The 26131-nt window shown below is 45.5% G+C and overlaps 1 protein-coding gene across 2 annotated transcripts in view; it reads right to left on the bottom strand.

Annotated features, from left to right (window-relative positions):
* LOC137349681 (extended synaptotagmin-2-like) overlaps positions 1 to 26131 on the bottom strand; it is a 276064-nt gene that overhangs the window by 41324 nt on the left and 208609 nt on the right. For both annotated transcript variants that reach the window (XM_068014993.1, XM_068014994.1), the window contains exons 8-11: positions 19909 to 20029; positions 12592 to 12768; positions 10617 to 10699; positions 4714 to 4762 (exon numbers count right to left, since the gene is read on the bottom strand). In XM_068014993.1, coding sequence (XP_067871094.1) covers positions 4714 to 4762; positions 10617 to 10699; positions 12592 to 12768; positions 19909 to 20029 — 430 coding nt within the window. The remainder of the gene's footprint in view (positions 1 to 4713; positions 4763 to 10616; positions 10700 to 12591; positions 12769 to 19908; positions 20030 to 26131) is intronic.

The following is a 26131-nucleotide window of genomic DNA, read 5'->3' as shown; positions in this document are numbered from 1 at the left end:
ACATGGTACCACAGGATGGTTGGAACTGAAGGCTGGAAACTAAGAATTTTTTTTTCAACATAGAAAACTAAAATCTCACTAGCTATTGTGGAAAATATGGCAGAAAGCAGGTGTAAATTGTCAGGGTATGATTACCCTCCGATGTTCAAATGATGTGGCTAGTGGACACGGGTTACGTCCCTACCAAAGAGGCAACAAGGTATGGCCTTGGTGTTGTCACTTCCTCCCAAATGTAAAATCAGAAGTACAGTGTTTTGGGAACTGGATGCTCATCAGTTGGATACTGATGATGGTTTGGATCTTCTGTTACAATTCTCAGATGAAACTTACAAGAAAGATGACCTAGTGAATGCATATGAGGCATAGTCAGACTTTGATAGATTTCGGAAAACAGATGGTTATTCAATGGAGGTGTCGCATATGAACGGGCTCCTCATTCTAACTGGAGTTCGGTTCTTGGAAAAAGAAACTCCTCGTTAGATCAGATGTCTACTACCTTAAAGAAATTCCCGGTGTAACGACCGACCGCTCCAATCAAAATACACAATTCTAATTGTGGTGGGAGAAACGCGCTATTAATTCAATCCTGTCCCTCCACAGATTGCCTAACATGTCATTTTAAACTTCCCAAATTAAAGAAAGACCCAGCCAAATTGTACCATCTATTAACCCCCGAATGAGGCTAACCAAACCAGGTGCCTTTAAATCAACAAATTAACTGTTTAATTAGAAAAAGTACATTCTTAAATACTACCAAGACATAAACAACATTTAAAATAGAAAAAAATTAAAGTCCTTGCAAATTTACAGTCCAATGTTGCTTGAAATCCTCACAGCTGTCCAATGGGGAAAAAAGGTTCTTCAACAGTAGAACAGTCCGTAGTCTAATTCCAGCAGTAAGTGGTGCTTTCCTTCTCCAGTGATGGATTTCAACAATTAACAACTTGCACACACCTTCGACAGAATCCATCTGACTTTAGAGTTTTTGAGGGATAAAAGATTGTCACAGTCTAACTTCCTTTCCTTCAATTTAAATTATCAGAGATCTCTGCTTTGGCTTGACTTTTTTTTTTGGAATTTTGAGAGATAATAATTAAACAGGCTAAATTATCTTCCTTCAGTTTAAATGGCAGAGAGCTCTTCTTTCAGGTGCTAATACAGGCTGTCTGTCTGTGTTTTGTTAATACAGACTGTCATCAACTAAAAAGTCAGTTCAAAATTGAATTGTAACAAATGTATCGCTTGATGTTCAGTCCAAGTGGTTGTATCCAAGGTAATAAGAATGCACCCTTTGAATCACAGTGTCCAACCGGCTGTATCCAACGGCAACCAAAATGCACTTTCTCCAACTCCGAGGCTTGCTGGTTCTTAAAGCAGTACTGATCCTTTGCTGTCTTAAAGCAACACCACATATTTCCCAAAGTAAAAAAAAGACAGGATCATGACACTGGGAAAACAGCCATTTCTTGCAGCCTTGGCAGAACAGGGCATTCTGCAGTGACACAAAGAAAGGAGGACTCAATGTTTACTGGATTTTGAAATGTTCAAGATACTGGACGCTGGCACAAGTACAATGTAAGAGTTAAAGACAGGTGGAATGAGGATGAAAGTATCTTTAACAGGTACGACTATTACAGCAGAAGACACGTGGAATGAGGATGAAAGTACCTTGAGCAGGTACGACTATTACAGCAGAAGACAGAAATGAAATGGCAATCATAGGTGAATGAATCGCAGAAATGCCCAAGGAACAGATAAATAGGTGCTTCAGGTGTGACTCAAAATATCATTATGCAATGAACTGCTCAAAGCATAGGGGCAGAGTCCTCGAATAACACATGACACAGAGAATTCTGAGGCAGAAGAGGAAGATACTGATGAATATGAACAAATTGTACCAGTTACAAGGAGTTTTTGTCCTGTGATGAATGTTAGTTGTGGATTCATTCAACTGTGCTGTATTAGATAGTCCGTGTACATCGACAGAATATGGAACTGACTGGTTACAGTGTTATCTGGATTCACTCAGTAGTGAGGATCGACACAAGGTTAATGAGTCTAAAAGTACTACCAGCTTTAGGTTAGGTGATGACAACACATTGAAGTCACTGAAGAGTAGTAATTCCATGTAAAATAGCTGGAGTAAGCCATTTTATCAGTACTGATGTAGTCTCTAGTGAGATACCTTTACGGTTGAGTAAACCTTCAATGAAATTGACACAGATGAAACTTTATATGGAGCATGATAAGGCAATTGTTTTTGAAAAGGCAGTGAATTTACAGTTTACCCAGTCAGGGCATTATTGTATACCCTTATGAAAACCCTGATATTTCAAGTGACAGTGTTAGAGAAGTATTAATGACATCAGGTGGTAAGAATCAGAGAGATAAAAAGCAAATTGTCTCAAGATGATGGCCAAGAAGCAAGGTCCAAGGACTGGCAGAATGGGGTGAAACAGTGGAGAATAAGACAGCACAATGCAAGTTCTAATAGTGGGTCTGAAAGTGACTCTTGCATACTAGAGAAAGAGCCCCTGATAGTGTGTGAGAGAGATCTTCTAGCAGTAGTCCTGAAAGACACCAAAGTGCTAATAGAGGCCGCAGTTTGAACTGATTCCACAATGAAATGAAGGCTAGAGAGCAGTCTCAGAATAGAACTAGAAGCAGAAGTCCTCATGACCATGAAGTTTTAGTGGCTGCCAATAAACTTGAGGATAAACTAATAAGAGAAACAAAACATAAGGAATTCGAGATTTGGAGTCTATTCTGAGATGGTTTGAAAAATATCAGATATCAGATAAGGGACAGCAGCCTTGTCACATAGATGGATTTGTATTGAAAAAAGTCCTTCCCAATGGGACTTATAAAGCTAAAGTGAGGTTAGTTGTGAGGGGTTTTGAAGAGCGACTCGGTGATACCGATGTAAGAGTGGACTCTCTCACAGCTAGAAAAGTAATCTTGAAAAACCTTTTAGCTCTTTTGGCCACATATTCATGGGGGTGTAGATCCATTGACATAAAAGCTGTATTTCAGCAGGGTGATACTTTTCAGAGGGAAGCGTTTCTGAAACCACCTAAAGAGGCAGCAGATGCAGAAGGAAAATTATGGAAACTGAACAAATGTGTCTATGGCCTTAATGATGCTTCCAGGGTGTGGTACTTCTCGTTTTGTTTAAAATTGGTAGTGCTCAACTAAAAGCAGATCCTGCAATGTTTTATTGGTATCATAACGGGAAACTTTCAGGCATCTTCATGATGCACGTTGATGATTTCTTATGGGAAGGTACTGCAGATTGTGAGAAATACATTATTAATAGGATTAGGGCAGAATTTAAGATTGGGAGTCAGGCTTGTGGGGCATTTAAGTATATTGGTTTAGATATTAAGCAGACTAAGTCTGGAATAACTTCAAATCAACAATCCTATTTAGAGAGCGTTACTCCCATCCCAGTTAATCGTGCTAGGTCATCACAGAAAGATGAAGATATATCTAAAGAAGAGACTGAGCAATTGCAAAGCTTGATTGGTCAATTAAACTGATTATGCACTCAGAATAGATCTGATGCTCGTTTTGATGTGCTGGAGCTAAGCATGACGATGAAACACCTGAAAGTTGAGAATGTTTTAAGGGCAAATAAATTTTTTTTAAACTGGACAAATGTGTACTGACGTTCCCATGTGAAAAACAGGAAGCTAGTCATTTTTAGTGATGCTTCACATGCTAATCTGCCTGATGGGTATTTGAGTGCAGCTGGTTTCATAATTCTTCTGATGTATGAAAATGGGAAATGGTGTCCTTTAGCTTGGGAAGCAAAGAAAATAAAAAGGGTCGTTTAAAGCAATTTAGCTGTGGAAAAACTGGGTCTTGTGGAGGCAGTAGATATGGGGTTCCATTTGTCAAATATTTTAGGTGAAATTCTGAACAAGGGATATACTGAAGATAGGATATCCACTGACTGTTATACGGATAATCGTTCTTTATGGGACAATGTACACTCTACAAAAAGTGTGAGAAAAGACGACGTATTGACCTTGCTGGATTGAAACAAATGCTGGAAAGGAAATTGCCAAACTTAAATGGGTAGATGTAAGTCATAAGCTATCTGATTGTTTTTCAAAAAGAAATGCTAGCACAAAGCAATTGTTAGGGGTGCTAGAGGAAGGGCACAATACTTTGTACCTAATATGGAATTTATTTTGATTTATTCTGAAATGATCTTTGAACATGTTAATACTTTGTACATAATATGGAATTTATTTTCAAACATTGTCAGAGCATGTTAATCTAAGTTTTATTATAAAAGAAAGGGAATCTGTTAATTGTCTATCAACTGTTTAATTTTATGCACGTGGAGGGTATTAATTGGGGGTCTTTCTTGAGCACTTATAAGGAGACACTTATTGAAACTGGTGGAGGTCTTGAGTGAGGAGCTACTTGTTTGTAATCCTTTTACTCTGAACATAAATGTGAAACTGAATAAAGACAGGCCTCAGCATCATTCTTCCATAACAAGCTTTATGGAATTTAACACCATGGCCTCACGGGTCACCACCACCGGCTACGACAGTCCTGTTAAAATGCAAAAGTCTCCTTAGTTCCCTTCCATGTGGAATTAGTTACCATAAAGACCATTTGCTTTAAGTGATAAATTACAAAATAATTTGTTCCTACTTAAAATTGGGCCAATGCATATAATCCAACAAAACTATATACCTGATCAACAAACTGTTCCTTCTGAACTTCAACAAGGTCAATCATAAGGCTGCAATGAGAAGATACATATATGTTTTATTAAGCTAGTATCCTGAAAACAGTTAGACTTAAAATCAAGTTCAATATTTCTGTTATGTGCATTTTTTAAAAAAAATTCAGGCGATTTCCACCCTCATTACGCTCCCCAATACTGCTTGCCACTGTTAGTTCTCATTTTCGTTTGGAAAGATGGAGCTTTGCAAGTACATGACTGTGTTCTCTGACTGATATTGGCACCCGGTCCACCAACACCTCAATTTTAAAATTCTTATCCTTGTGTTTAAACCCCTCTGAGCACTTGCCCTTCCCTGTCTCTGTAACCTCCTCCAGTAATATAGTCCTCCAAGATCTCTGTTCTCCTCTAACTCTGGCCTCTCGCATGCCCACCTCTTCCTTCACACTGTCATTGGTAGCCTTGCCTTCAGAAGTCTAGGCCCCAAGTTCTGTTATTCCCTCCCTAAACCTCTTTGCCCAACACCCCTTCTGTCTGGTCCGATGGATGTAATAGATTCCCTTGCTAAATGAGAGTAGTGGAGTTCTCTTGGTTTCTTAGGCAGCCTTTAACCCCCAAATACACTGCCAAATCTTAATGTTGTCTGTGTGACGTTGCTACAAACAAATTGACTGCCGCCTCTGCCGACAACATAATAGTGCCTTCACCTCAGAAGCCATTGGTTGGCTGTAAAGAGTTTTGGGACATCCTGAGGACATGAAAAAAGGTATAAAAATGCATCATCTTTCATGTATCACTCTCTGCATTTTACAGCTATATACTGGCAAATGGAAAAACAATTTACCCAATCTTCTTGTTTTCAATCACTACTGAGTGACCCCTGTTGGATTTGTGCATTAATTGGCACCAGGTGAAGACACAGTTTTAAAAAAAAATAGGCTCATCTATAACAACCTTAATGGAAAATAGACAGCTTGTTCACAACGTTGAGATTCATATATGATTCACATGTTACATGTTAAAATCAATGAATGGGTCACAACATTCCATTCCAACACACATTAAAAAATGTCCTGTCAGACTCCGTCTATGGGAAAACCTTAAGTGTTGACACATGCAGCACCTGTTCCACCAGTAGGTGATGCTATGATATAACTTTTCAATATTAAAGGCCTTGCAACATTTGCTGCTAAACCTACAGCTCTTGCATATGATTTTGAGAGGTAACATTAGTAAAAACTGGCATACTTTGCATAAGGTTGCAGGCTCTGGCCACAGAATGTCATTGTGGAGCAGCCTATGACTTGGGGGGTGAATTTTACTGGCACCCCGACGTTGGGGGTTGTTGCGGTGGGGCCCGGAAAATGCCTCCGGGAGAGGCCCGCCACAGGTCTCAATGCCAGGAAGGCCCTGCCCCATATTACCGCCGGCGGTGAGGCTTCATGGTGGCCCCCCTGCTGCTCGGTGACGGGATCAGGATTTAAATATTCAAATGAATGACCTGTCTGTTCCCATCAGCTGTCCCACTGCCATATTCCGGGTGGTTGCGGGGACTCCTGCGCGGTACAGGCGAAGCACTGGTTGGAAGGGGCGAGCAGGTAAGTTTTCAGGGTGGGGCAGAGCAATGAAAACTATTGCGATTGGTGGAGGGGATGATGGGAAAAGGCTGAAGGTGAAAGTTAATAAACTGTGGGGGGGGGGAGGTCAGGATCGCAAGGTAAGTTTTTTGGGGGGAGGGAGAGGGCAAGTAATAAATTGGGGGGGGGGGGGGGTAAATCTCATGCGTGTGCTCCGCCCTCTTTGAAGCTTGCCGCCGAGATCGGCGACAAGCTGGTAAATGCAGACCCTGGAGTCTCCATTGTTTCAGGTATGTTAGAATCGTAGAACAGTACAGCCATTCGGCCCATTAAGTCTGTGCCAGCTCTTTCGAAGAACAATCTAGTTAGTCCCACTTCCCTTCTCTTCCCCCATATTCCGGCAAATTTACGCTTTCAAGAACTTATCCAATTCCTTTTTGAAGGCCACTATCGAATGCTCATCCACCATCTTATCAGCCACTGCATCCAAAGTCCTAACCACTTGTTGTGTAAAAATCTTTTTCCCTCATGTCACTTCCGGTTCTTTTGCCAATAACCTTAAATGTGACCCCTGGTTATTGACCCTTCAAGAAATGGAAATATTTTCTCCTTCCTTACTCCATCAAACCCTTCATGATTTTCAACACATCTATCAAAGATCCTCTTAGCCTCCTGAGCTCCAAGGAGAACAACCCCAGCTTCTCCAGTCTATCCACGTAACTGTAATCCTTCATCCTGCGAACCATTTTAGTAAATCTCTTCTGTATCCTCTCCAAAGCCTTCCAAAGTGTGGGGCCCCAGAATTGGACACAGTTGTCCAGCTGGGGCCAAACTAGTATTTTATATAGGTCGAGCATAACTTCCTGGCTTTTGTACTCTATGCCTCTATTTATAATGCCCAGGATCTCGTATGCTTTATTAACTTGTCTTGTCACCATCAAAAATTTGTGCACAAGCACCCCTAGGTTTTTCTGTTCTTGCCACCCTTTAAAATTGCACCATTTAACATGTTGACATAGGTAAATACAGAGATTTCAAAATAAATATAGATGTGTCCGTATTTTCTGGCCTCTCTTTCCTTTATTTCCTCCCACCTCACATTTTCTTAGAAATGTCCCACCTCCAGCATCCCTAGTCAGTCATTAAAACAATAGGCCTTTAGCCTCTGCCCAGCGACTTCCCCCATTCCCCCCAATGGCCAGCCCCAAACCCACTCCTCTTTTGGGCCTCCTTATCTCGAGAGACAATGGATAAGCGCCTGGAGGTGGTCAGTGGTTTGTGAAGCAGTGCCTGGAGTGGCTATAAAGGCCAATTCTAGAGTGACAGGCTCTTCCACAGGTGCTGCAGAGAAATTTGTTTGTCGGGGCTGTTGCACAGTTGGCTCTCCCCTTGCGCCTCTGTCTTTTTTCCTGCCAACTACTAAGTCTCTTCGACTCGCCACATTTTAGACCTGTCTTTATGGCTGCCCGCCAGCTCTGGCGAACGCTGGCAACTGACTCCCACGACTTGTGATCAATGTCACAGGATTTCATGTCGCGTTTGCAGACGTCTTTAAAGCGGAGACGTGGACGGCCGGTGGGTCTGATACCAGTGGCGAGCTCGCTGTACAATGTGTCTTTGGGGATCCTGCTATCTTCCATGCGGCTCACATGGCCAAGCCATCTCAAGCGCCGCTGACTCAGTAGTGTGTACAAGATGGGGATGTTGGCCGCCTCGAGGACTTCTGTGTTGGAGATACGGTCCTGCCACCTGATGCCAAGTATTCTCCGGAGGCAGCGAAGATGGAATGAATTGAGACGTCGCTCTTGGCTGACATATGTTGTCCAGGCCTCGCTGCCATAGAGCAAGGTACTGAGGACACAGGCTTGATAAACTCGGACTTCTGTGTTCCGTGTCAGTGCGCCATTTTCCCACACTCTCTTGGCCAGTCTGGACATAGTAGTGGAAGCCTTACCCATGCGCTTGTGATTTCTGCATCTCGAGACAGGTTACTGGTGATAGTTGAGCCTAGGTAGGTGAACTCTTGAACCACTTCCAGAGCGTGGTCGCCAATACTGATGGATGGAGCATTTCTGACGTCCTGCCCCATGATGTTCGTTTTCTTGAGGCTGATGGTTAGGCCAAATTCATTGCAGGCAGCTGCAAACCTGTCGATGAGACTCTGCAGGCACTCTTCAGTGTGAGATGTTAAAGCAACATCGTCAGCAAAGAGGAGTTCCCTGATGAGGACTTTCCGTACTTTGGACTTTGCTCTTAGACGGGCAAGGTTGAACAACCTGCCCCCTGATCGTGTGTGGAGGAAAATTCCTTCTTCAGAGGACTTGAACGCATGTAAAAGCAGCAGGGAGAAGAAAATCCCAAAAAGTGTGGGTGTGAGAACACAGCCCTGTTTCACGCCACTCAGGATAGGAAAGGGCTCTGATGAGGAGCCACCATGTTGAATTGTGCCTTTCATATAGTCATGGAATGAGGTGATGATACTTAGTAGCTTTGGTGGGCATCCGATCTTTTCTAGTAGTCTGAAGAGACCATGTCTGCTGACAAGGTCAAAGGCTTTGGTGAGATCAATGAAAGCAATGTAGAGGGGCATCTGTTGTTCACGGAATATCTGACGAAGGGAGAACAGCATGCCAACGGTCGATCTCTCTGCACGAAAGCCACACTGTGCCTCAGGGTAGACGCGCTCGGCCAGCTTCTGGAGCCTGTTCAGCACTACTCGAGCAAAGACTTTCCCCACTATGCTGAGCAGGGAGATTCCACGGTAGTTGTTGCAGTCACCGCGGTCACCTTTGTTTTTATAGAGGGTGATGATATTGGCATCGCGCATGTCCTGTGGTACTGCTCCCTCGTCCCAGCACAGGCAAAGCAGTTCATGTAGTGCTGAGAGTATAGCAGGCTAGGCACTCTTGATTATTTCAGGGGTAATGCTGTCCTTCCCAGGGGCTTTTCCGCTGGCTAGAGAATCAATGGCATCACTGAGTTCCGATTTGGTTGGCTGTATGTCCAGCTCATCCATGACTGGAAGAGGCTGGGCTGCATTGAGGGCAGTCTCAGTGACAGCATTCTCCCTGGAGTACAGTTCTAGGTAGTGCTCAACCCAGCGGTCCATTTGTTTGCGTTGGTCAGTGATTATGTCCCCTGATTTAGATTTGAGGGGGGCGATCATCTTGATGGTTGGCCCAAGAGCTCTCTTCATGCCATCATACATTCCTCTGATGTTTCCGGTGTCTGAGGCCAGCTGAATATGACTGCATAGCTGTTGCCAGTAGTCGTTTGCGCAGCGCCTGGCTGTTCTTTGTGCAGTGCTTCTGGCTGCTTTAAGTGCTGCGGATGTTAAATCGTTGGGGGCTTTCTTGTAGTTCAACAGTGCAATGCGCTTAGCGGCTATGACAGGTTCCAGCTCTTCATTATGAGATTGAAGCCAGTCTGCATTCCTCTTCGCACTTTTGCTGTAGGTGGTCAAAGCTGACTCATAGATGGCGTCTCTGATGTGGGCCCACTTGGTCTCAGCATCCCCTGTGGGAGTGTTTATGAAGGGCTGTTACAAGTAAATTTAGAAATTTTTGTAACAGCTGTGGGTGAGAAATTCTGCTCGTGTTGATGCGCGGGTGGCCCTTCTGCTTGGAATGATGCAACTTCTTTGGTCTGAGTCTAACCTTGCTGCACACCAGGGAGTGGTCGGTGTTGCAGTCCGCACTGTGGAAGCTGCGTGTGATTTGAACACTGTTTAAGGCGGCTCGCCTTGTGACAATGACGTGATCTTGGGTGCCTCCATGAAACCTGGTGACAGGGTTTAGTGTGAAAGAACGAGTTGGTGATGCAGAGGTTATGATAGGTACACAACTCAAGCAGTCTCAGCCCGTTCTCATTCATCCTTCCAACGCCATAGCGCCCAAGGCAGGAGGGCCATGAGTCACGGCCAGCGACTTCCCCCATTCCCCCCAATGGCCAGCCCCGAACCCACCCCTCACACCCCCACAAAATCAACGAGCAATCACTGAGCAGCCGTGGCGAGGGGCACATCATTCTCCTCTCCAACAACTAGCGTTTTAGCCTCGTCTTCAACACCTCCCCCACCCTAAAAATGCAGCTTTGCCCTGATCTTGGACTCGACCCACTTTATTTCACCGTCCGGGAAATTATCCCTGGCGCGCTGACCTCCTTTACCCTTCCCCATTAAAAAAAAAGTACACAGAGACACAGTAACAGTGACAAATCATCTGCACATATTGAAGTGAGTCACAAAGATTGTGCAGAATGTTTGAATTCAATGAATTTTTTTTTATAGTTTATTGTATTGTCTCAAGAACACAATCCAAAATGGTCATCTTTACCTGCCAAGGAAATCATCTTTGTCTGGGTCCTCATCAAAAAGTTCAATCTCAAGTTCCTGCCCAGGATTTTCATAAACTAGTGCCTAGAAATATAATATTTAAAAAGAAACTGAAATGCACCTGGCACAATTAAGCCGCATTTGCTACAGGCAACACAATGAAACTACTTATTCTGTGCGACCTCTCAGAACAAAATATTGATGTGTTGGTTGGAAAAGACCATGCTCCCTTGTGACACTTTACAATACAAGGAGAAGTCAATTTACGACACAGGGCTTTAGGAAGGCACAATAGCCTTCCAGGTTGGTTACTTCCTCCCCCCCACCTCACCCCCAGCCATTTGTTAATTTGGATTCTTTGCTTCTCAGAAAGTACAGTATGGAACAGCCAAAGTTCAAGCCCAGAACTTGTATAGTTCAGTCAGATTTGCTCCTTCAATCCAATTTGTGAAAGGTTTGGCCATTCTTTACCGAAAACTGCATTTAGTCTTGTTCTCCATATTTTTTCAAAAAACATGTCACAAAATTAATTCTGCCAGACATCAAAACAGTGTCTCTGGAATATCATCTGTGGATGCTTCTCTGAGGGAAGTGTAATCACGTTGGTAGCTCTAAGCTCTTTCCTGGAATCTGTTTAGGTTCATAGAGAGAATCCTGGACATACTGCACTGCATTTTGCAATGAAGCACAAAACGCTCAACCAGAGCTTGTGAAGAGGTCCTGTGAATGAAGTCAAGAGTCAGCCATCCACCAGGATCCATGCAGCATCTAAACAGGGAAGGTTAAAATTCTTAATAAAGCCTCGGGAGCAACCGGGTAGGGAAAGCTGCGATGTTAGGACAAGGCCTGAGGAGAACTGCTCTGAAGGAGCCTGAAGTCCCCATATAAGAGCTAGGGTGTGTGGGTGGGTTGATTTTAAAGTGAAATCAATTCAGCAAACCTTCATTTGTAATCTAAACAGCTTTTGCTATTGAGCCCCCTATCTCTAATGTCTAAGTAATTAAACGAAGTATCTCACTCAGCATATCGACCTAGTTACTACATAGCTTCAACACCATTATTCAAAACTTTGGCTTGAAATGTAGGCACGGATCGTTAAAACATACTTCAGAACAAATTTTTGCACGATGACAAAAGACATGTCAAAGCTCAATAAATTGGATTAAAATTTAACCTACTTCATAGACATTACTGCAAACATATTCCATGTGTTTAAGTGGGCTTCAAATTGGACTCACTCATGGGAATCTCATTCTGGGGTCAGGATTTTGTGTGACCCTCTGATGCGGGGTCGGAGGTGAGAGATGTGGCACAGAGTATCACGAGGAGCAGGATAGGCAGACGACAGCCTTCCTGCCCAGAGGCCAATTGAGGCCCTTAAGTGGCCTATTAACGACCAATTAAGGGCCTCTTCCCGCTGCCACCGGGATCTTACCAGCAGCGGGGTGAGGTTGGCGGGGGTGGGAGTGTGGAGAGGGCAGCGGCCTCCACTGTGCGGGAAGGATGCCTTGCAACAAGAGGTGCCCTCCATGTGGGCTTGGCGGAGCAGGGGCAATTTGTGGCCCACAGAGGACCCCCACCAAGAACAACTTTACCCCTTGGACTGCATGATCAACACCTCCCCCACCCCTCGGGAGGACCTTCCAGGCTGGCCCTGGTGAGCCCACTTCACCTACCTCTGGTCCGGAGCAGTGCCATCGGTCCCGGTGGCGCTGCCGATACTGTTGAGCTGCCAGCCCCTTGACCTTTTGGCTGGCTGCCAGCATGGCTGGACAAAATGACAGAGACAAGGTCCCCCCGCCTTTTCGGCCCCACCTCCAGCACAAAATCCAGCCCTTAAAATTGTTCCTGTGTTGACTGATCTGGACAAGTGTTCATTAGGTTCTGGAGAGTGTACAGAGTACTGCAACTGAATATTACCTAGACCTACAGAAAAAGAACTGGTTCAGCTGCTTGCTTCTAAGAAGCATAGTTACCTCATAAACCTCATTCCACTTTGGATTTAGGTTTTCTTTGATGGTCTTGCTTTGGAACATCTGGTTACCAATATAAAGAATGCCATACGGGTCAGATTTTCCTTTCACAAGTCCCTTCATAAACGTATCCTTCCATTGCAGATCCTGAGCTTCAATGAAGTGTATTCTCAGAAGCCCCTAATAAAAGAGCAAACACAAACAATGAAACATAATAAATAAAATCTACAATCCAGCACAATAATTACAGACAGAATAATGAGTACTTAGGAGTGATTACAAGTTAATAATTTCATTGAAGAATTCAAAGGATATCACCATCATGTGAGCCTTAAACGTAGATAATATATATTCAGATTTTGTCTTTTAGGGAGGGGGGCAAGAACAAGGACAGCTACTATGGAGAGAGAAGCAGAGTTAACATTTCAGGTCAGTGACCTTCTTCTGAAGAAGTGTCACTGACCTGAAACGTTAACTCTGCTTCTCTCTCCCCAGATGCTGCCAGACCTGCTGAGTATTTCCAGCATTTCTTTTTATTTCAGATTCCCAGCATCCGCAGTATTTTGCTTCTATATAAGGAGAGTTACTATGTTTGGTCAGTATTTGCATCAGCAATTTTGCATTGGTGCAGAATGACTTTCATACTTTTTCTGTTCTTCCTACCCCTTTCCTCTTCTGATGGTATCCTGGAGTATAGTTTACCATCCATTATCAGAGATGAATCACTGTTGTTCTGTTGCTACTGAGCTCGATCCTCATCTATCCTTCATGCATGCACTTTGAGGCTGTTTCACTGGACAGTATGTGAATCTTGGTTGTATTTCTTTCTCTAGCCCAAGGACGCCAAATAAAAATGCATATCCCTGACTGAATAATGCCAACCCAGCATAAATCTAGAGTCAAAAATAGCATATATGGCTCCAGCAAATAACACACCTCCAGAACAAAACAAAACATTGAGAGCCATGCTGATGGAACCCCCTGAATTTATCATTAAAGATAATTTTTTCCCCCTACAGCAAGTGCTGACGATGTCAGTTGTGGCTCAGTTGGTAGAACTCTTGCCTCCGAGTCAGAAGGTTGTGGGTTCAAGTCCCACTCAAGGATGTGTGCACACAAATCAAGGCTGACACTCCAGTGCAGTACTGAGGAATGCCCTGCTTTTAGAGGCGCTGTCCTTTGGATGAGATATTAAATCGAGGTCCTATCTGCCCTCTTAGGTGTATGTAAAAGATCCCATGGCACTATTTCGACAAAGAGCATGGGAGTTAACCTGACCAATATTTATCCCTCAATCAACATCACAAGAACAGATTATCTGGTATTTATCCCATTGCTGTTTGTGGGAGCTTGCTGTGTACAAATTGGCTTCCGCATTTCTTACATTACAACAGTTACTACGCTTCAAAAGTAATTCATTGGCTGTAAAGAGCTTTGGGATGTCCTGTGGTCATGAAAGGTGCTATATAGATGCAAGTCTTTTTTGATGAGAGGTTGAAAGCGTGCAAGTCTTAAACTTTCAGAAGCCTGAAACAATTGGCAATTGTCAACTTTGTGATCAAATTCAACTCCTTCTATTAGCTGGGTGAGCTTTTTATCAACCCCACTACTTAAAATAGAGTCATAGAGTTATACAGCATAGAAACAGGCCCTTCAGCTCATCGTGTCTGTGCCGGCCATCAAGCACCCAACTATTCTAATCCCAAAATAAAAGCAAAATACTGCGGATGCTGGAAATCTGAAATAAAAACAAGAAATGCTGGAACCACTCAGTAGATCTGGCAGCATTTGTGGAAAGAGAAGCAGAGTTAACATTTCGGGTCAGCGACCCTTTGGACCCTTCTTTCCACAGATGCTGCCAGACCTGCTGAGTGGTTCCAGCATTTCTTGTTTTTATTCTAATCCCATATTCCTACACTTGGCCCGTAGCCTTGTATGCTATGGCATTTCAAGTGCTCATCTAAATACTTCTTAAATGTTGTGAGGCTTCCTGCCTCCACCACCTCTTCAGACAGTGTGTTCCAGATTCCAACCACCCATCCGCTGGGTGAAAAATTTTTTCCTCAAATCCCCTCGACATCTCCTTAAATCTATGCCCCCTGGTACTTGACCCCTCCACTCTATCTAACCTATCAATACCCCTCATAATCTTGTACACCTCAATCATGTCCTCTCTCAGCCTTCTCTGCTCCAAGGCAAACAACCCTAGCCTTTTCAGTCTCTCTTCATAACTGAAATGCTCCAGCCCAGGCAACATCCTGGTGAATCTCCTCTGCACCCTCTCCAGTGCAATCACATCCTTCCTATAGTGTGGTGACCAGAACTGTACACAGTACTCCAGCTGTGGCCTAACTAGTGTTTTATACAGCTCCATCATAACCTCCCTGCTCTTATATTCTGTGCCTTGGTTAATAAAGGCAAGCATCCCATGTCTTCCTAACCACCTTATTTAACTGCACTGCTGCCTTCAGTAATCTATGGACAAGTACACCAAGGCCACTCTGACCTTCTGTACTTCCTAGGGTCCTACCATCCATTGTACATTCCCTTGCCTTGTTAGTCCTCCCAAAATGCATTACCTCACACTTTTCAGGATTAAATTCCATTTGCTACTGCTCCGCCTATCTTACCAGCCCATCTATATCTCCCTGTAATCTTAGGATTTCCTCCTCACTATTTACAACACCACCAATTTTCGTGTCATCTGTGAACTTACTGATCATACCTCCTATATTCACGTCTAAATCATTAATGTACACTACAAACAGCAAGGGTCCCAGCACCGATCCCTGTGGTACACTACTGGTCAAACTAAGTAATCATATTTGTTGGGCAGAAAGGTACAAATTACCACACGGGACCTATAATCTGATTAGTTACCTTCCAATAGGCTCTTGGAACAACCAAAGCTTCACACCCAAGAGTGAATTCTGGTAACATTGCAACGGCTTCCACCCAGAGCGATGTGTAGTAAAACACATAAAGGCACCGGCAAACCCCGTTCAGCTCACAGTTTACAGAAACCAATTGAATTTGTTCATTTTGCTACACTTCCAATGCTCTGCACGACCACATTGCCCATCAGCTCAAACACTTAAAATTCAGAAGCTTCCTAAATGTTAACAGCACAGAAGATGATTTGGTTTATCATGCCTGTGCTAGAACAATGCAAAAGTAGTCCCATGGCTCTGCTCTCTCCCTCTGCTTCAATCTAATGTCCTTTAGGGAAGGAAATCTGCTGTCCTTACCTGGTCTGGCCGACATGTGACTCCAGACCCACAGCAATGTGGTTAACTCTTACATGCCCTCTGAAATGGCCTAGCAAGCCACTCAGCTGTATCTAACTGCAACGAAGTCAATAAAAAGGAATTAAATCGGACGGATCACCCGGCATCGACCAAGGCACCGGAAACAACAACGGCAAACCCAGCCCTGTCGACTCTGCAAAGTCCTCCTTACTAACATCTGGGGGCTTGTGCCAAAGTTGGGAGAGCTGTCCCACAGACTAGTCAGGTAACAGCCTGACATTGTCATACCTACGGAATCATACCTTACGGACAATGTCCCAGACACTGCCATCACCATCCCCGGGTATGTCCTGTCCCACCGGCAGGACAGACCCAGCAGAGGTGGCGGCATAGTGGTATACAGTCGGGAGGGAGTTGCCCTGGGAATCCTCAACATCGACTCTGGACCCCATGAAGTCTCATGGCATCAGGTCAAACATGGGCAAGGAAATCTCCTGCTGTTGACCACCTACTGCCCTCCCTCAGCTGCTGAGTCAGTACTCCTCCATGTTGAGCACCACTTGGAGGAAGCACTGGGGGTGGCAAGGGTGCAGAATGTACTCCAATGTCCACCACCAAGAGTGGCTCGGTAGCGCCACTATTGACCGAGCTGGCCGAGTCCTAAAGGACATAGCTGCTAGACTGGGTCTGCGGCAGGTAGTGAGGGAACCAACAAGAGGGAAAACATACTTGACCTCGTTCGCACTAATGACAGTATTGGTAGGAGTCACCATCGCACAGTCCTTGTGGAGGTGAAGACCTGCCTTCACACTGAGGATACCCTCCATCGTGTTGTGCGGCACTATCACTGTGCTAAATGAGAGAGATTTCGAACAGATCTAGCAATGCAAAACTGGGCATCCATGAGGCGCTGTGGGCCATCAGCAGCAGCAGAATTGTACTCAACCACAATCTATGACCTTATGGCCTGGCATATCCCCCATTCTACCATTCCCATCAAGCCAGGAGACCAACCCTGGTTCAATGAAGAGTGCAGGAGGGCATGCCAGGAGCAGCAGCAGGCATACCTCAAAATGAGGTGTCAGCCTGGTGAAGTTACAACACAGGATTACTTACATGCCAAACTACGTAAGCAGCATGCAATAGACAGAATTAAGCGATCCCATAGCCAACGGATCAGATCTAAGCTCTGCAGTCCTGCCACATCCAGCCGTGAATGGTGGTGGACAATTAAACAACTAACTGGAGGAGGTGGCTCCACAAATATCCCCAATCTCAATGATGGGGGAGCCCAGCACATCAGTGCAAAAGATAAGGCTGAAGCATTTGCAACAATCTTCAGCCACAAGTGTTAAATTGATGATCTATCTCGGCCTCCTCCTGAAGTCCGCAGCATCACAGATGTCAGACTTCAGCCAACTCGTTTCACTCCGCATGATATCAAGGAACGACTGAAGGCACTGAATACTGCAAAGTCTATGGGCCCTGACAATATTCTGGCAATAGTACTGAAGACCTGTGCTCCAGAACTTGCTGCACCCCTAGCCAAGCTGTTCCAGTACAGCTACAACAGTGGCATCTACCCAGGAATGTGAAAAACTCTCCGCTGGTTGGAGTCACACTAGCGCAAAGGAAGATGGTTGTGATTGTAGGAGGTCAATCATCTGAGCTCCAGGACACCACTGCAGGAGTTCCTCAGGGTAGTGTCCGAGGTCCAACCATCTTCAGCTGCTTCATCAATGACCTTCCTTCAATCATAAGGTCAGAAGTTGGGATGTTCGCTGATGATTGCATGTTCAGCACCATTCGTGACTCCTCAGATACTGAAGCAGTCCATACAGAAATGCAGCAAGTCCTGGACAATATCCAGGCCTGGGGTGGAGAAGTGGCAAGTAACATTCGTGCCACACAAGTGCCAGGCAATGACCATCTCCAAAAAGAGAGAATCTAACCATCTCCCCTTGACATTCAATGGCATTACCATCGCTGAATCCCCCATTATCAACATCCTAGGGGCTACCATTGACCATAAACTGAACTGGAGTAGCCATATAAATACCATGGCTACAAGAGCAGGTCAGAAGCTAGGAATCCTGCGGTGAGTAACTCATCTCCTGAATCCCCAAAGCCTGTCCACCATCTACAGTGTTGATGAGGGGGAGCCAGTGGATGTGGTTTATTTGGACTTTCAGAAGGCTTTCGACAAAGTCTCACATAAGAGATTAGCATGTAAAATTAAAGCGCATGGGATTGGGGGTAGTGTATTGTGATGGATAGAAAATTGGTTGGCAGACAGGAAACAAAGAGTAGAGATAAATGGGTCTTTTTCCGAATGGCAGGCAGTGACTAGTGGGGTACCGCAGGCAACGGTGCTAGGACCCCAGCTATTCACAATATACATGAATGATTTAGATGAGGGAACTAAATGTAATATCTCCAAATTTGCAGATGACACAAAACTGGGTGGGAGGGTGAGTTGTGAGGAGGATGCAGAGGGGCTTCAGGGTGATTTGGACAAGTTGAGCGAGTGGGCTAATGCATGGCAGATGCAGTATAATGTGGATAAATGTGAGGTTATCCATTTTGGTAGTAAAAGAGGAAGGCAGATTATTATCTGAATGGCTATAAACTGAGAGAGGGGATTATGCAGCGAGACCTGGGTGTTCTCTTACACCAGTCACTGAAGGTAAGCATGCAGGTGCAACAGGTGGTAAAAAAGGCAAATGGTATGTTGGCCTTCATAGCGAGAGGATTCGAGTACAGAAGCAGGGATATCTTGCTGCATTTATACAGGGCCTGGAATACTGTGTGCAGTTTTGGTCTCCTTATCTGAGGAAGGATGTTCTTGCTATCGAGAGAGTGCAGCGAAGGTTTACCAGACTGATTCCTGGGATGGCGGGACTGACGTACAAGGAGAGATTGAGTCGGTGAGGATTATATTCGCTGGAGTCCAGAAGAGTGAGGGGCGCACGCATAGAAACCTATAAAATTTGAACAGGACTTGACAGGGAGATGCAGAAAGGATGTTCCCGATGGTGGGGGAGTCCAGAACCAGGGGTCATAGTCTAAGGATACGGGGTAGACCTTTCAGGACTGAGATGAGGACAAATTTCTTCACCCAGAGAGTGGTGAGCCTGTGGCATTCGCTACCACAGAAAGCACCTGAGGCCAAAACACTGTATGTTTTCAAGAAGGAGTAAGATATAGTTCTTGGGTCTAAAGGGATCAAGGGGTATGGGGCGAAAGCCGGAACAGGCTACTGAGTTGGATGATCAGCCATGATCATAATGAATGGCAGAGCAGGCTCGAAGGGCCGAATGGCCTACTCCCGCTCTTATTTCCTATGTTTCTATGTTACAAAGCACAAGTCAGGAGTGTGATGGAATACTGTCCACTTGCCTGGATGGGTGCAGCTCCAACAATCAAGAAGCTCGACATCATCCAGGACAAAGCTGCCTGCTTGATTGGAACCCCATTTACAAACATTCATTCACTCCACCACTGACGCACAGTGGAAGCAGTGTGTACCATCTACAAGATGCACTGCAGCAACACACCAAGGCTCCTTAGACAGCACCTTCCAAACCCACGACCTCTACCAACTAGGACAAGGGCAGCAAATGCATGGAAACATTACCACCTGCAGGTTCCCCTCCAAGTCACACACTATCCTCACTTGGAACTATATCGCCGTTCCTTCACTGTCACTGGGTCAATATCCTGGAACTCCCTTCCTAACAGCACTGTGAGTGTACCTACCTCACATGGACTTCAGCGGTTCAAGAAGGCAGCTCACCACCACCTTCTCAAAGGCAATTAGGGATGGGCCATAAATGCTGGCCTGGCCAGCGACGCCCACATCCCATTAATGAATTTTTAAAAATCTATTATACAAGTTAATTCATGGGCTGTAAGAATGTTTGTTAACAATTAATGGCTACATTATCAAACCCCTAAAGATAAAAGAGTATAAAAAAGCTTAAATTAAACACTTCAATTTAAAATAAGTACAGGATTTTTACAGTTGTTCTCAAATTGTCAGTGCCTGACCAGTCAGAGCTCTGAAACTTACTTTTGGTACAGGAAAACGCAGCTCAGCCAAGTGCACTTCATCGACCAGTGGTACTGTGATCCGATTGGGCAGAACCAGATAGTTAGAAATGATATCGAGGATGATCGTATCTGACATGCCACTGCAGGAAAAAAAAGGAACTCACGTTAAAGCCATCCACCCAGAGACAGAATACATTTATTATTCCATACATACATTAAAAATGGAAGGTCCGTGCATTTGGACTTCATACTCAGTTACAAATACAAAACTCTGAAAAGTCATCAACCTGAAGCATTAAATCTGTTTCTTTCTCCACAGATGCTGCCTAATCTGCTGAGTATTTCCATCATTTTCTATTTTCATTTCAGATTTCCAGCATTTGCAGTATTTTGCTTTCACCTTCTGTTTAAAACTTGCACTTTCAAACTTCAGCCTGAACTGGCTTGTTTATTTCAACTCTAGAGGACCTAAGCATCTGTTCACATAACAATTAGAATTTATGTTCTCCATTTTATCATAGTTCTATTGTTTTTTTAAAACTTATTCGGGGGATGTGGGCATCGCTGGCTATGCCAGCATTTATTGCCTACCCCTAATTGCCCTCGAGAAGGTGGTGGTGAACCACTGCAGACCATGTCGGGTAGGCACACCCACAACGCTGTTCTTCAGGGAGTTCCAGGAATTTGACACAGCGACAGTGAAGGAACGACGGCATTTTTCCAAGTCAGGATGGTGTGTGGCTTGGAGGGGAACTTGCAGGTGGTGATGTTCCCATGCAACGGCTGCCCTTGTCCTTCTACGTGGTAGAGGTTGTGGGTTTGGAAGGTGCTGTCTATGGAGCCTTGGTGCGTTGCTACAGTGCATCTTGTAGATAGAATCATAGAAAGTTTAAGGCACAGAAAGAGGCCACTTGGACCCATCGTTGCTGTACCAGCTGAAAAAACAATCCACCAATTCTAATCCCACCTTCCAGCATTTGGTCTGTAGCCCTGCAGATTACGGTACTTGCGGTGAATATCCAGACTCCTTTTGAATGAATTGAGGGTTTCTGCCTCAACTACCCTTTCAGGCAGTGAGTGCCAGTCCCCACCATCCTCTGGGTGAAAAACTTTTTCCTCAACTCCCCTCTAATTTTTCTACCAATCACTTTAAATCTATGTCCCCAAGTCACTGAACTCTCTGCTAAGGTGAATAGACCCTTCACCTCCACTCTATCCAGGCCCCGCAAAAGTTTGTACATGTCAATCAGATCTCCCCTCAGCCTTTTCTGTTCCAAGGAGAACAACCCCAACCTATCCAATCTTTCCTCATAGCTGCATTTTTCCAGTCCTGGCAACATCCTCGTAAATCTCCTCAGTACCCTCTCTAGTGCAATTACATCCTTTCTGTAATAAAGTGACCACAATTGCACACAATACTCAAGTTGTGGCCGAACCAATGATTTATGCAGTTCTAGCATAACCTCCCTGCCCTTATATTCTATACCTCTACTAATAAAGGAAAGGATTCCATATGCCTTCTTAACCATCTTATCGACCTGTCCTGCTACCTTCAGGGATCTGTGGACATTCACCCCAAGGTCCCTCATTTCCTCTACGATTTTCATAATATTTCCATTTTTTTTTAAATTTCCAAAATATACTTTATTCATAAAAATCTGTAAAAAATACATTACCAAAGAGTTTCAAACAGCACCAAGTCAAAAAATACAAACAGTGCAAAGGTGGTCAGTTTCCTTCAATACAATCATGAGTTGCCTCACAACTCTTCCATTTCATTTGTTCTGCCAAATACATTTTTACATTTTACAGCACACAAAATTTTCCCGATACAGTTTGAGGGGTTTCCCAGGGATCCAGCCCCAGTTCAGCTTGGTGGGGGGACCTTACACAGTGGTCTTTCCCCATTGAGCCTTTGCTGCGGCTGCCCCAAGCATTAGTGCGTCCCTCAGCACGTAGTCCTGGACCTTGGAGTGTGCCAGTCTGCAACATTCAGTGGTGGACAACTCTTTGTGCTGGAAGACCAGCAAGTTTCGGGCAGACCAAAGGGCATCTTTCACCGAATTGATAGTCCTCCAGCAGCAGTTGATGTCTCGGTGTGCATCCCTGGGGACAGTCCATAGAGCACAGACTCCTGTGTTACAGAGCTGCTTGGCATGAACCTCGACAAAAACCACTGCCTCTCTTTCCACACCTGCTTTGCAAAGACACATTCCAGAAGAGTGGACAACCGTCCCTTCCTCACCACAGGCACCGCGAGGGCATTGTGCGGAGGGGGTGAGACTTCAGGCGTGCAGGAAGGATCTGATGGGGTGGGCTCTTCTCACCACCAGCCAAGCTACATCTTGGTGCTTGTTTGAAAGTTCTGGTGATGAGGCATTTGCCAAATGACTTTGACGGTCTGCTCGGGGAACCATCCGACAGGATCCACCGTCTCCTTTTCCCGTAGGGTCTTAAGGACATTCCGTGCTGACCACTGCCTGATGGATCGGTGGTCAAAGGTGTTTTCGCGCAGAAACTGCTCCACGAAGGGTAGGTGGTATGGCAAGGTCCAACTAGATGGAGCGTTCCGCGGCAATGTGACCAGGCCCATCCTTCGCAACACCGGGGACAGATAGAACCTCAGCACGTAGTGACACTTGGAGTTTGCGTACTGGAGGTTTACACACAGATTGATGCAGCCGCACATGAAGGTAGTCATCAGGATGAGGGCCACGTTGGGTACATTTTTCCCGCCCTTATCCAGAGGTTTGAACATAGTGTCCCTCTGGACCCGGTCCATTTTAGATCCCCAGATGAAGCGGAAAATGGCTCGGGTGACCGCCACAGCGCAGGAGTGGGGTATGGGCCAGACCTGCACCACGTACAGCAACAAAGTGAGCGCCTCGCACCTGATGACCAGGTTCTTACCCACAATGGAGAGCGATCACTGCCCCCACATGCTCAGTTTATGGTGTAACCTGGCTACTCGCTCCTCTCAGGTTTTGGTGCACGCCCCGGCCATTCCGAACCATATCCCCAGCACCTTCAGGTAGTCTGACCTGACGGTGAAGGGGACAAATAAGCAGTCAGCCCAGTTGTCAAAGAACATGGCCTCGTTCTTGCCATGGTTAACTTTGGCTCCCGAGGCCAGTTCAAACTGATAGCAGATGCTCATCAGTCTGCGCACTGACAACGGATCCGAGCAGAAGACGGCGACGTCGTCCATGTACAGAGAGGTTTTTACCCAAGTGCCTCCACTGCCCGGGATTGTCACCCCTCTTATGCTCGCATCCTTCCTAATAGACTCAGCAAAGGGTTCAATACAGCAAACAAACAAGACCGGGGAGAGAGGACAGCCCTCTCTGACTCCAGATTGGATCGGGAAACTTTCCGATTCCCACTCAATGATTGAGACTGCGCTACTGATGTTTGTGTAGAGCAGTTTGATCCAATTGCAGATTCCCTCCCCAAACCACATTTTGGAAAGCACGTCCATCATATAGGTGTGCGATATCCTGTCAAAAGCCTTCTCCTGGCCCAGGCTGATGAGGCAGGTGTCCACCCTCCTATCCCGTACATAGGCGATCGTATCCATGAGTAGCGCGAGACTATCAGAGATCTTTCTGCCGGGTACAGTACAGGTCTGATCAGGGTGGATTACCGACTCCCGAGCAGAATTGACTCGAGTGGCTATGACTTTGGACAGAATCTTGTGGTCAACATTAAGCAGTGAGATGGGCCGCCAATTTCTGATTTCTGCCCTCTCCCCCTTCCGCTTGTAGATGAGGGTGATGATCGTGTATTCCTTTGCCTTGTTTGACCTCCCCAAATGCATCACCTCACTTCTCCGGGTTGAATTCCATTTGCCACATTTCTGTCCATCTGACCAGACAATCAATATCTTCCGACGCCTACAGCTATCCTCCTCGCTATCTACCACACGGCCAATCTTTGTGTCATCTGCAAACTTCTTGATCATGCTCCTTACATTTACGTCCAAATCGTTTTTAAAAATTCATTCAGGGATGTGGGCGTCGCTGGCCAGGCCAGCATTTATGGCCCATCCCTAATTGCCCTTGAGAAGGTGGTGGTGAGCTGCCTTCTTGAACCGCTGCAGTCCATTTGGGGTAGATATACCCACAGTGCTGTTAGGAAGGGAGTTCCAGGATTTTGACCCAGCGACAGTGAAGGAACGACGATATAGTTCCAGGTCAGGATGGTGTGTGACTTGGAGGGGAACTTGCAGGTGGTGGTGATCCCATGCATTTGCTGCCTTTGTCCTTCTAGTTGGTAGAGGTCGCGGGTTTGGAAGGTGCTGTTTAAGGAGCCTTGGTGCATTGCTGCAGTGCATCTTGTAGATGGTACACACTGCTGCCACTGTGTGTCGGTGGTGCAGGAAGTGAATGTTTGTAGATGGGGTGCCAATCAAGAGGGCTGCTTTGTCCTGGATGGTGTCGAGCTTCTTTTTTTTTTTATTCATTCATGGGATGTGAGCGTCACTGGCTATGCCAGCATTTATTGCCCAAGCCTAATTGCCCTTGAGAAGGTGGTGGTGAGCTGCCTTGTTGAGCGTTGTTGGAGCTGCACCCATCCAGGCAAGCGGAGAGTATTCCATCACACTCCTGACTTGTGCCTTGTTGATCGTGGACAGGCTTTGGGGAGTCAGGAGGTGAGTTACCCGCCTCAGGATTCCTAGCCTCTGGCCTGCTCTTGTAGCCATGCTATTTATATGGCTATTCCAGTTCAGTTTCTGGTCAATGGTAGCCCCGAAGATGTTGATAGTGGGGGATTCAGCGATGGTAATGCCATTGAATGTCAAGTGGAGATGGTTAAATTCTCTCTTGTTGGAGATGGTCATTGCCTGGCACTTGTGTGGCGCGAATGTTACTCGCCACTTATCAGCCCAAGCCTGGATATTGTCCAGGTCTTGCTGCATTTCTACACAGACTGCTTCAGTATCTGAGGAGTCATGAATGGTGAACATTATGCAATCATCAGCGAACATCTCCACTTCTGACCTTTTGATTGATGGTAGGTCGTTGATGAAGCAGCTGAAGATGGTTGGGCCTAGGACACTACCCTGAGGAACTCCTGCAGTGATGTCCTGGAGCTCAGATGATTGACCTCCAACAACCACAACCATCTTCCTTTGCGCTAGGTATGACTCCAGCCAGCGGAGGGTTTTCCCCCTGATTCCCATTGACTTCAGTTTTGCTAGGGCTCCTTGATGCCATACTCGGTCAAATGCTGCCTTGATGTCAAGGGCAGTCACTTTCACCTCACCTCTTCAGTTCGGCTCTTTTGTCCATGTTTGAACCAAGGCTGCAATGAGATCAGGAGCTGAGTTTCCCTGGCGGAACCCAAACTGAGCGTCTCTGAGCAGGTTATTGCTAAGCAAGTGCCACTTGATGGCACTGTTGATGAAACCTTCCATCACTTTACTGATGATTGAGAGTAGGCTGATGGAGCGGTAATTGGCCGGGTTGGAATTGTCCTGCTTTTTGTGTACAGGACATACCTGGGCAATTTTCCACATTGCAGGGTAGATGCCAGTGTTGTAGCTGTACTGGAACAGCTTGGCTAGGGGAGCGGCATGTTCTGGAGTACAGGTCTTCAGTACTATTGCCAGAATATTGTCAGGGCCCATAGCTTTTGCAGTATCCAGTGCCTTCAGTCGTTTCTTGATATCACGTGGAGTGAATCGAATTGGCTGAAGTCTGGCATCTGTGATGCTGGGGACTTCAGGAGGAGGTCAAGATGGATCATCAACTCGGCACTTGTGGCTGAAGATTGTTGCAAATGCTTCAGCCTTATCTTTCGCACTGATGTGCTGTGCTCCCCCTCATTGAGAATGGGGATATTTGTGGAGCCACCTCCTCCAGTTAGTTGTTTAATTGTCCACCACCATTCACAGCTGGATGTGGCAGGACTGCAGAGCTTAGATCTGATCCGTTGGTTATGGGATCGCTTAGCTCTGTCTATCGCATGCTGCTTACGCCGTTTGGCACGCAGATAGTCCTGTGTTGTAGCTTCACCAGGTTGACACCTCATTTTGAGGTATGCCTTGTGCTGCTCCTGGCATGCCCGCCTGCACTCTTCATTGAACCAGGGTTGGTCTCCTGGCTTGATAGTATTGGTAGAGTGGGGGATATGCCAGGCCATGAGGTTACAGATTGTGGTTGAGTATAATTCTGCTGCTGCTGATGGCCCACAGCGCCTCATGGAAGCCCAGTTTTGCATTGCTAGATCTGTTCAAAATC

The sequence above is a fragment of the Heterodontus francisci genome, chromosome 2, assembly GCF_036365525.1.
Source record: "Heterodontus francisci isolate sHetFra1 chromosome 2, sHetFra1.hap1, whole genome shotgun sequence".
In the NCBI taxonomy this organism is placed as follows: Eukaryota; Metazoa; Chordata; class Chondrichthyes; order Heterodontiformes; family Heterodontidae; genus Heterodontus; species Heterodontus francisci.
The sequence above is the reverse complement of the archived record's forward strand: the minus strand, read 5'-3'. Positions and strand labels throughout refer to the sequence as shown.